The sequence below is a fragment of the Schistocerca cancellata genome, chromosome 4 (assembly GCF_023864275.1).
Source record: "Schistocerca cancellata isolate TAMUIC-IGC-003103 chromosome 4, iqSchCanc2.1, whole genome shotgun sequence".
Taxonomy (NCBI): domain Eukaryota; kingdom Metazoa; phylum Arthropoda; class Insecta; order Orthoptera; family Acrididae; genus Schistocerca; species Schistocerca cancellata.
The window spans coordinates 632,099,137-632,111,494 of record NC_064629.1 but is presented as its reverse complement, the minus strand read 5'-3'; the positions used below and the strand labels follow the sequence as shown (position 1 = coordinate 632,111,494).

At 35.5% G+C, this 12,358-nt stretch overlaps 1 protein-coding gene across 1 annotated transcript in view; it reads right to left on the bottom strand.

The window, feature by feature from the left end:
* Positions 1-12,358, bottom strand: part of LOC126183831 (fas apoptotic inhibitory molecule 1) — a 65,872-nt gene that overhangs the window by 15,173 nt on the left and 38,341 nt on the right. The window contains exon 3 of the mRNA XM_049926088.1: positions 7,199-7,421. Within this exon, the coding sequence (XP_049782045.1) occupies positions 7,199-7,421 (223 nt within the window). The remainder of the gene's footprint in view (positions 1-7,198; positions 7,422-12,358) is intronic.

Sequence of the window (12,358 nt, the reverse complement as noted above, 5' to 3'; positions counted from 1 at the left end):
GATCAAAAATACTGTGGTGAGTAATTTTCCATGTTCCATGTCAGTGGCACTGGATAATATTTGCAATGCAAATGCACAGCTACATAACGTACTTGAAAAGTACTCAGTATACATATTTCAGTTTAAATGATCTGGATTTACTTCTAAAAATATGACAGTTTCTATGTGTGCTATGTCTTTACTTGGTAGCTTATTTCAGTTTCCTTGCATTCTGACTGTTAGTTTGTACACTGTGCCATATGTTTTTGACATGTCCACCTGGAACCATGTTTTTAAGTTATCAAGAGTGTTACATATGTAGTCAGAGATTTTATTCTGCTTCACAGTTTCAATTAAATTCATCTATAGTATGCAAACTCTAAGAATTACTGTTATCTTTGATGTTATGATGCAGCAATATTGTACTCATTACTTATTGCTGGATTCTGGAACTTTTTAAGCTAAGCATGCCCTTTTCTCTGGAGGGAGCATTGCTTTGCTGTCTGGTATAATGCAACAATGCTGCAGTGGTAGGGGTCATGCATCACCTTGGTATGTGCAGTGGAGTTGTTGGGATTCTGGACAGAGCAACGACGTGCAGCTGCATCGCAGATAGACGATATGAAGAAATTGGTAGAAAGTATAATTAAGACTTGAAAGTGTTATGCTGTTTTATAGGAGAAAATTACTAAGAGTAATTCAATTATTTTGCTGACAGCCACATGGAATTAGTTACGAGATTCATGGTTGAAGCAGTGTCATCTTTATGAATCAGTCACTTTCATGGAGGAATATATTGAGAGTAGAAAATAAATGTAAAGACTTCCATGATCAGTGATTACCTATTTAAGTAATGTGGAAATGCAACATAGCAATGGTTACTTCAGTATGAATGAGAAATGAGCTTTTAGCTGTTAACACAAGATTGGATGAATTTAGGTATTGTTAGTGAAGTGTGGTACATGCGAGAAGGACGATAAAACAAAGTAATTTGAGTTGTACTGTTATTATTTCAAAGTGTCATTTTCCATTTTTCTACTAAACATCTTTAATATCTGAAAAAGACACACATTTATACTGGGCACATGGTCAGCTTTATTTCATAACAAAGTGTGTTCTCTATGTAAAGCTGCTGTTCTCAAGTCTGATGGTGCAACTGCCATAAAAATTAATCTACTACAACTGAAGGAGTAGCTTTACAAAACATAACTGATGTAAAATTGATGGGGACTGGCATATAATCAAGATAGAAAAGGAAGAAAATATGACCAAGAATAGAGTCCCGAGGGACACCTTGCCACACGTATTTGCTATTTTAAAGGATAATTTAGTGTATTCGAGAAGATAATTACTCTTATGTTACATAGGTATGATGTAAGTCACTGTAATAAACTGTCCCTCATAGTATATTCATTTGTTTTGTGGGCTAGTAAGATGTGGTTTACTAAATCAAAGCTCTTTGTGAGGCCATAGCAGGTTCTTGTCACTGTATTAATCTTGCCTAGTGAGATACTTATACTGTCAACATAGTTATTTTTAGTGTCTATCTTGTAATCCCACCATATGTGTCAATGTATGATGCCACATTATCAATATGCCATACCTACATCTACCGTGGTTACTGTGAGAAGGGAACAACTCAGTGTCTCTGGCTAGCATGTCATGTGAGCCTATCAGGAAGCCAGTTTAAGGTCAAGTGGCTGCTGGTCCACTCTCACTTCTGCATGCAAGTGAATGTGCTCACCCCCATGGTGTACATACTCACAACGAATCTGTCCTACAGTAGTTATTTGTTGGACTGTTTGCATTACAAATGGGCCTGGTCGGGCTCTGAGTATAGTGCCAACGGCCTACCACTCTTCTGCTTCAGTGGACTGTGACACCATTATTTGCTTAAGTGATTAATTTTCACCTCACATATGAGTGGTTTCCGCCATCATAATTCAATTTGTGGTGCTATCTGTTTTTATTTGTAGTCTTGGACAATTCACAGGATCAGTAACTCTTGTGAACAAAGTGTCATTTATTTTGTGTTTCAGCATTCTCAACAAGAGTTAATAAATGGCTTTTGTAACCTAAATTGGGTACTACAAAAGTCCACAGATTTTTTTCTTGCTGGAAACCAAGTTGGTTATTCAAAATAATCTTATGTTTTACAATAAAATTTTGTATCTGGGTAGCAGCTAGCTTCTGAATAACTTTTGACAAGGGAGAAAGAAGAGAGATATGTTGATAATATCCTCTACCTTCCTTTGGCCCTTTATTGGAGAGTGGTTTCGATTCTGCATATTTTGATAAATCTAGGAAACAGCTTTGTTCAAAAAGCTTCTTTATTACTGTAGCTGGTGGTTGACTTATTTTATGTGCTGATTTAAGTACTTTTGTGGGTATTCCATTATCAAATTCAGAAGTTTTCTTTTTCAATGATAGTAAAATATTTATATGTTCTTTGTTGAAATATTTCTGAATTTTGTGATAGCAGTATCAAAGTCATCTTCATCAAACACACCCAGCACAGTGTGTGTTGCTCACAGTTACATGGGAGATGCCACTTTTGAACCTCCCAACACTGCATCACTGGGCGAGCTTGCTCTTACATCACCCGCTGTTCCAGTAGGGAGGTGCATGAATACATGCCGCCAGAGGACGCTAAATACACATGACCTCACTGCGTGTAACTCTGATTGTCTGGCTTGAATTTTTTAGCAACCACACTCAGAGCTTCACCCCAGAGGCTCAATGGATCTACAGACTTATTAGTCTTAGTACGGAAGACTGCAGTGAGGAAAATACATTGCTGTAGCACAATGTTACCAAATGTTACTGTGTGTCAGTGAGTTATCTGAGTGTATCACCAATAAAGACTATCTGTTTTATCAACAACATGACTCTCACTGTATGCAGCTCAGCTTCACAGGAGAACCTACAGCTCTTTAAAGTTATATATATTTCCATTATTAATGTTATTACATGTTGCCTTTTTGGAGATGTCTGATTGCCTTTATTAGCAATACATATATATTAGTCAATACATCAAAAATATACTCAAACTTTTCATCAGTCCCAAAGTGATTTAGTTTTTCAGGTAATATGCAACACTAAACTCTGATATAACATGTTTGAAAAACTCATTGAAGCACTGTGGTACTTCTTCAGGATTTATAATAGCATCATTTTCAATATTAATCTTAGAAATTTTGCTGTTACCAGATTTTTCACCAAATTCAGATTTAATACTGAATCAATTTATGTCTTAAAATTAAACTATCATTTGACATTTACTTTGCTGCCTTCACAGCTTCCTTAAATACAATTTATAATGCTTAACATGCACAATAAACACCTCATAGCTGTGTTGGCAACATGTCTGACTGTCATGTGGAGGACTTGGGTTGAATGTCTGGTACTGCCATGAATTTTTATTTAGTAGGAGCACTGGAATGGAGTTCACTCAGCCTTGTGATGTTAACTGAGGCGTTACCAGAATGTGAAGTAGTATCTCTGAGGTCTGGAAAGCTGAAAACAGCTGGGGGAACATGTGTGCTGACTCCATACACCTCCATATTGGATCAGAACGATGCCGTATGGCAGAGGATAGTATGATAGCTGCTTGGCATTGTGCAGTCCTTTGCAACTGATCATAGTGTTTAGATTTTCTTTTTTATAATATAATCAATAAAGAAAAATATCTCTCTTTTATTTTAGTTCTATTTGTAACAGCCCTTTCAGAGTGCTAAGGATTTTTATGCCTTCACTGATCTATTTAAATTTGTTATCAGTTTGGTTTAGCAAGTTTTAGGTAGAAAGATTTTGTTGGGTACTTCTAAAGAATTAATTACAAACTTATTGAACTGTTCACTATTTGAAATATTTTTGTCGTAGTGCCTTTCTGTTTTCTTTGACATGTCACGAGACACAATCAAATTTTCTTGATTGAGTTTCTTTTTCAAATCGTTTCACGTGCCCTATAATGCAATAAGCACTCTGCTCATCACCAAATTTTACACAAAATGTTGTTGTTGTTGTGGTCTTCAGTCCTGAGACTGGTTTGATGCAGCTCTCCATGCTACTCTATCCTGTGCAAGCTTCTTCATCTCCCAGTACCTACTGCATCCTACATCCTTCTGAATCTGCTTAGTATATTCATCTCTTGGTCTCCCCCTACGATTTTTACCCTCCACGCTGCCCTCCAATACTAAATTGGTGATCCCTTGATGCCTCAGAACATGTCCTACCAACCGATCCCTTCTTCTGGTCAAGTTGTGCCACAAACTTCTCTTCTCCCCAATCCTATTCAATACTTCCTCATTAGTTACGTGATCTACCCATCTAATCTTCAGCATTCTTCTGTAACACCACATTTCGAAAGCTTCTATTCTCTTCTTGTCCAAACTATTTATCATCCATGTTTCGCTTCCATACATGGCTACACTCCATACAAATACTTTCAGAAATGACTTCCTGACACTTAAATCTATACTCGATGTTAACAAATTTCTCTTCTTCAGAAATGCTTTCCTTGCCATTGCCAGTCTACATTTTATATCCTCTCTACTTCGACCATCATCAGTTATTTTTCTCCCCAAATAGCAAAACTCCTTTACTACTTTAAGTGCCTCATTTCCTAATCTAATACCCTCAACATCACCCAACTTAATTCGACTACATTCCATTATCCTCGTTTTGCTTTTGTTGATGTTCATCTTACATCCTCCTTTCAAGACACTGTCCATTCCGTTCAACTGCTCTTCCAAGTCCTTTGCTGTCTCTGACAGAATTACAATGTCATCGGCGAACCTCAAAATTTTTATTTCTTCTCCATGGACTTTAATACCTACTCCGAATTTTTCTTTTGTTTCCTTTACTGCTTGCTCAATATACAGATTGAATAACATTGGGGAGAGGCTACAACCCTGTCTTACTCCCTTCCCAACCAATGCTTCCCTTTCATGTCCCTCGACTCTTATAACTGCCATCTGGTTTCTGTACAAATTGTAAAAAATGCTAGAAACATAGGTTTGCCTTTCCTTAATCTTTCTTCTAACATAAGTCGTAAGGTCAGTATTGCCTCACGTGTTCCAGTATTTCTACGGAATCCAAACTGATCTTCCCCGATGTCGGCTTCTACTAGTTTTTCCATTCGTCTGTAAAGAATTCGTGTTAGTATTTTGCAGCTGTGGCTTATTAAACTGATTGTTCAGTAATTTTCACATCTGTCAACAACGGCTTTCTTTGGGATTGGAATTATTATATTCTTCTTGAAAACTGAGGGTATTTCGCCTGTTTCATACATCTTGCTCACCAGATGGTAGAGTTTTGTCAGGACTGGCTCTCCCAAGGCCGTCAGTAGTTTCAATGGAATGTTGTCTACTCCAGGGGCCTTGTTTCGACTCAGGTCTTTCAGTGCTCTGTCAAACTCTTCACGCAGTATCGTATCTCCCATTTCATCTTCATCTACATCCTCTTCCATTTCCATAATATTGTCCTCAAGTGCATCGCCCTTGTATAGACCCTCTATGCACAAAATATGCTTCATAATAATAAGAAATATATTTGTCTCCACAATCTTTTCAACATAATTGGCATTAAATATGATGTATAAATCAGTTCAAGAAGAAAAGGGAAGAATTAGTCATGAACCTACTGAGAAAAATCCTGATATCTACATCTACATGACTACTCCTCAAGCCATACTTAAGTGCTTGGCAGAGGGTTCACTGAATCACCTTCGGGCTATTTCTCTTACATTTGACTCTCTCACACTGCAAGGGAAAAACAAGCACTTAAATATTTCCATGCAAGCTCAGATTTATCTTATTTTCTTTTGATGATCATTTCTCTCTGTTGAGGTGGGCATCAACAAAATATTTTTGTATTAAGAGAAGAAACGTGATGACTGAAATTTCATGAAAAGATCTCACTGTAGCAAAAAACACCATTGTTTTTGCAATAATGTAAAACAAGATACCCTTAGAATTTTTTCAGTGTCCTTTGTATGTTTAACCTGTAATGATTTAAGGCATCACAGAGCACTTAAATCAAGATTATCAGATCCTGACTTGAACACCAGAACTAAGAAACTGATAACTTAATAGCTGTTCCATCTTCCTCAAATACTGTGGGTCAGTTTCTTGCATCTTATCAACAGTGATCTTCCTCCCAAGTTTGTAACATGTGTAATGCTTCACTATAAGCTACATGGAGTAATTTGGTCTTCACTTGTGTTGTTAGTTGATAAATATCTACCCTGTTCATATGAAGTGGCAAACCTATACAATAAGAGATTTGTGTATCCTGCACTATTTTGTTTGACAATATTGTGAACCTAAATCATGAAAGGCAGCACTGACCCTAACCAGACTCAATTTGCATGAAATACACAGGACAATGTAGATGTTATTTCCAATTAAAAGAATTTTCTGAATTGGTTTATTTTTGAACATGATCTTCCATGCACTCTACATAATGTCAGTGATCAAAATCACCTCTGATGATGGTAGATTTCAATTTTCCTTGTCTCCATTTCTGACTGCAACTGCATTCATGGATCAGAACAATGTAAAATGCCTCTTGGTGATTCAAATATATTTTCTGGTTATAGGACTAAGAATCATTTGAAGTAACTGCACACTGAAAAAGGTTTAGACTACAATGGAACACAGTCTAATATGTTTTCCAGTTCAATTAACACTTCTTATAATGTGATAACATGTAAATAGGAGTTCTCATAATACCATTCTGTTCCAAAGTAAAAGTCTCTTTAAGTCAGCTTCCATGGTCTATCCATCCTGTTTTACATGAAAATTTTTTTGACAGTACTAAATTATATCCCTACTTCAAATATGAGTTCACTGATTTGGTGAAAACAATCACTGTTCCAAAGGTTTTCTCATTTCTCTGCCAAATCTCAGTTTTCAGGATGCTTTTAATTAATTAAAAGTCAGCCTGTACAACAAAGAGAATATTAACAAGTTTTCATTTTTAAATTGGCAAAACTGTTCCAACATTTACAAGCTTATATCCTCAAACAAGGATGACCAAAAGAGTACAGCTTTCGGCTTAGTCTCAGGACCATAGTTTTATAATACTGATAAATTCAACCACTTTATACCCAGAAAACCTGTGCAGTCACTGATATTAATGATACGATATCACAATTCAAATTTCTTTCAATTGATTCAGTTGTTTAATTTTTAGAGTAATATATTTATTAACTTACCTAAAATAACTCTGAATGATCCACTTTCAAGCTCTACCAGCCATGTCTTTTTCGTTTTTCGTTGTATTTCTGTGAACTTTTGGTAGCTTTTGTCATTTACACAGAGCTCATAAGAAAAGGAAAATGCTCCAGCTGGCATAACTTTAAGCACACATCTAGCATTTCCAATGTTGAATATTTCATCACCAACCAATTTAAACATCCAGTCACGGTGGATGATTTCCTATCAACAAGAATAGATGTAAATTATTTTCTACTTTTCCCTATTTTTATGTCAAATTACAGAGAAAAAGGTACACAAAATAATTAAAGTGGTGTACATGAAAGATGAAACTCCTCTGCAAGATACTAATTTGGGCAAATACATTACATAAGTTACAAACTGATTCCTATGCAAGCTATGAAACCCCTAAATAGAGATGAAAAGGCACCAGTTAACTTTTCTCTGAAATAAAACAAGTTGTCATCACAGACTATGATTTGGGGATATTACCATTACTTGTTGTCTGTAACACATTGGTTTTTGAGTGTTAACTTGATGTACCCTGGGCCTTTTCACTGGCATATCCATTTGAGAGGTTAGTATACTGAAAACAACACATATGGTATGACAGAAGTCTAAGCTAGCCTTACTTACTTCTCCCAAATTGTCCCTCACTAATGAGAGTTACTGTGTCTCCTGTATATTATATTTATCTTTTTGGACACTGGATGTGCATAATGCTTACAAACAGGGACCAAGAAATGCTCTACTAATTTCATATTCACATTAATCTTGGTCTAGGTGAAGACTTTTGTTTCTGCATGTTTCTCATTGCTGAAGAGATCAATTCTACGTAATTTTTATGTTGTCTCATGATTGAGTCTTGTGAGTATGAGTAACAAGAGGAGAATATTATGACAATTATGATATCTATAGTAGGAAACCTCTTCCCTTTTCATCATATTGATCATTTTGCTATACTTAACCTAGTCCTAGATGTATAAATGAGATCACTGTAATGCACACTTTTTTCCTTAATCTAGTGTGAAATAGCTAATTTAGGATCTACTGAAACACTGGGAATACATAGCAATCTAGATGACAGTGTGCCAGTTTAAGATGAATTAATTAGATTTAGTTTATGCCAGTTTCTCACCATTCACAGAAATATATATAAATTACTTAACCTTGGGTTTGTTAACTTTAATTTTATTGTTGCTATACTAATACGAACAAATTTTGCCACTTCATTCCTAAAGCAAAAGAAAAAAGAATAATTACCATTAATATCTAATTTCACTGTATCATTTTTCAGTAGGCAGCAGTGCACAACTATATCAAATGCCTTACATAAATCAAGTAATGCAGCATCTACCTGGACACCAGTGTCTATCACCTTCTGGGGCTCATGGAGAAAAAGAGTGGGCTGGAACTTTTGGGTTTTACACAGTCATTGTTTTCAGAACCCATGTTGTTCCCTACAGGAGAGATTTTCTCTCTCCAGTAATGTTACAATATGCTAGCATAAAACATGTTCCAAAATTGTACAGCTGACTAATGTCAGAGATATAGGTCTTTAGTTTTGATTGTCTGTTCAACAACCCTCCTTGAAAATGGAAATGACTGGCACAGTTTTCCAATCATCAGGGACACTTTGCTCCCCCAGAGACCTATTCTACACTGCTGCTAGAAGTGGGACAAATTTTTTCACAAACTCTATGTAGAATCATAATGGTATCCCATCAAGTCCAGTGTCAAGTCATTTCAGTTGATTTTCTATCCCATGGTCACATATTTTGATATCAGCCATTTTTTCACTCATGCAATGATTTAAAGGAGGCACTACAGTATGATCTTCCTCTGTGAAACAGTTTTCGAAAAAGACTTTTAGTATTTCTGTCTTTTCTGTATCATTCTCTGTGTCAATGCCATTATGGTCACACAGTGTCTGCACAGACGGCTTCAACTTATTTACTGATTTAAAATAACACAGAAACTTTGTAGGATTTTCTGTCAAGTCAGTAGACAGAATTTTACTGAACCACAGGGGGAGAGGGGTCTTTTTTGTCCCTCACAACTTTGCTCGGTATCAGTGGTGGCTCAAATATACGCAATGTGGAGCTGCAGCACCTTTTTCTTTTTACTTTCATTATTTCATTGTTCTTGTGCAATATATAATCTCTACACTTAATGTCAGTAGCCATCTCTCAGTTTATGGAAAAAAATCTTTGTATGGAACTGTGCACTTTGCATTTGTGGTGGTGTGGTGTTTGGTTGTTGTGCACATGTGCACATAGGGAGCTGCACATGAGGCTGCAATGGGAAGGGAGCACTGTCACTTCCACAGAGCTGACCACAGAATGCTGGTGGAAAGTAGTTTTTGTTTTGTTTTTACTCCGTGTGTTGTGCTTAACCATGTATCATTTGCTTGAATGATGTAAAGTGTGAAAATGGATTGCCATCATGCTTACGTCTATTCTTTTCAATTAAGTTTTTTTGTTTTTTTTTTTTTTTTTTTTGTTTTACAGAAAACTTTATGTATGGTCTAGCATCCCCAAGAAGTAAGATTTAAGTTTTCACAGCTGTCTCTCTATGAGAAAATTACAGTTAAGAAAAGGGGTCATTCAAAACGTGGTATTCTAACATCTCAGCCAGACATAGGCAATAACAAGAAATATGTATGCAGCTTTAATTCCAAATGGTTCAAATGGAATAGTTGGATTTGTAGCTGAGAAGTAAAAAAGTACTGTTTTGCTTTCCATGTTTGCAGTTTGGAGGTGATGTAATGGGGACACAAGATGGTTTTAGAATTATAATAAAAATGAAAGAAAAATTTATAAAGCATGAGAAGTTAAAGAATAATGTTGATTGGAAACTTTACAAGTCCCTCATGTCGACAAGATGAAAAAGACAATTCAGTAAATACAGAGGTATTTAGAGGATTAATAATTTTTGCATCTAAATTACATTCAGATTGTAAGAATCACTTAGAAACCAGTGCAGTCTTCAAAGGTGTTTTTGGGACAATTCAGAATTACACAATTGACTGCCTGCTACAAAGGACATAAGGACATAAATTAGAAATGCTACCTTTGTAGCTCTCATTGCTGATGACACAACATATGTTTTGGATCACACTTACATGGTTCACGTTCTCCAGTACATATTGTCTGAAGAAATATTTTAGCACTTTTGAGGATTCTTTATTCCAGAAAACCATACTGTAGATGGCACATACTTTAGAATAATGGCACATACTTTAGAATAATAGGACATATTCCTTCTAGGAAATGGACAAAAACTGACTGCTCAGACATTTGGTGGTGCAAAGCCATGGAAGGCAAAAAAGAAGGAGTTCAAGTGAAAACCAAAGCTGTTTCTAGTTATGCACATTTCATTCCATATTATGCTTAATTTAATAATGAGAAATGCAGGAGTATTACATGAAACACAAAAATATTTTTCTCTAACATTACAGTTATTCCAATATTCTTCTCAATATCACTGCAATATGTGTCCATTCTCAAGAAGCATTGGGACATCACCATTCCATGTCCATCTTCTACAAGGTGGAACTTCAACATACAGAGTTCATGAAAATCTGCAACCATTATAAAACAGCACTGGTGAAATGCGGTGAATATCAAATGCAGATCAAACCATGGCAGAAGCAATAGAAATTTTAAAATACCTGAATGATGATAATTCCAGGTTTTGGTTAGAGCTTTTTCAAAAGATTACTCCTCATTTTGTATAATTTAGCACCACAGATAATCTTGAGAAATTGGTGTTTTTAAGGGTAATGAAGGTATAACAATATTCAAAACTTCTGTTTTAGTATTAAGAAACTAAAAGTACTGTGAGCATTCTTCAAAGATACTCATGGTAACAGCTAAGGAAGAGTGTGACAGTATATGTGTTGATATAATGGACAGATAATCTTCCACTAAATACTTAGTAGTTGCTAAATGTTCAACAAGAAAAGTCTTCCTAGTTTTAATAGTTTTAAGAATGAACATCCTGCATAAAGGATAGTACTGACCACTAAAGCATAACCCATGATCGATAAAAAATAATTTGAAACTGAACTAGAAGTATACTGCAGGTCTGATATTCATGAATACTGCAAATTAACTGAGCTGCTGAAATTTATCTTTTTTTTTTTTTTTTAAAAAAAAGCAGGAAAGGTAGACAAAGTTCTTAATGAAGTTTTGAAACTCTTGAAAATTCTCATGTTGGTCCCTGTAACTACAAGAGAGGCAGAACGCTGTTTTTCAACACAACAATTGAAATGAATAAAAAGTTTTCTAAAAACTGCTATGAATTTGGAAAGACTAAATGTGCTTATAATGCGTCCAATGAAGAACTATTTTGTACGATATCATCCAGAGACCAAGGAGAAAATAATCAATTCTTTCATGCAAATTAAAACAAGAAAATGGATTTCCATTTTCAGTGACTGGATCAAGCTTCAAATGTAACAATCTAGCTCAAAATAAATAAAAAATTGACTTTTTTCTTTTAGGATTTTATCAAGTTTCTGAATAAATTTTCTTTTTATGCTAGGTTGTTTTCTTTTACACAGTTTCAAAACAAAGGCTAAACATTTTCTGAAGCAGCATCCCCACTGACTGCAGCTATGAGCTGCCACAGCTCAACATACAGCTGTCCAAAGCATACAGTACAGTGGTCTTTGACTTTGTCCATTGATACTCAATAATGTTAGTGCTGGAGCTGAAATTTTCATGCTGACTGCTCAGATAATCTAAAATCTGTTTCTTGTCACTCTTGCTACACACAAAGATCTTCCAACCTTTCTGTATATTTACAGCCACATGAAGTGATACTGTAATGACCTTATAATCACTGGTTCCCTGTCCTATGCTAACTGAGTCAAAAAGTTTGGGTCTCTTTTTCACCAGCACATCTGAAAAGTTACCTTTACTATTTGGCTCTCTTATTAAGTGCTCAAGGTAATTTTTAGGTAAACCATTTAAAATAATTTCATATGGTTTCCTGTCCTTACTATCTGCACTAATCACTTGATTCTCCCAGTGTATAGCTGGCAGTTGAAAGCTTCACCTAAGACTATACAATGAGCAGGAATTTTACATGAAATTGTCTCAAAGTTTTCCTTCCAATGTTCCACGACTAATGTATCAGAGTCAGTTGTTTAC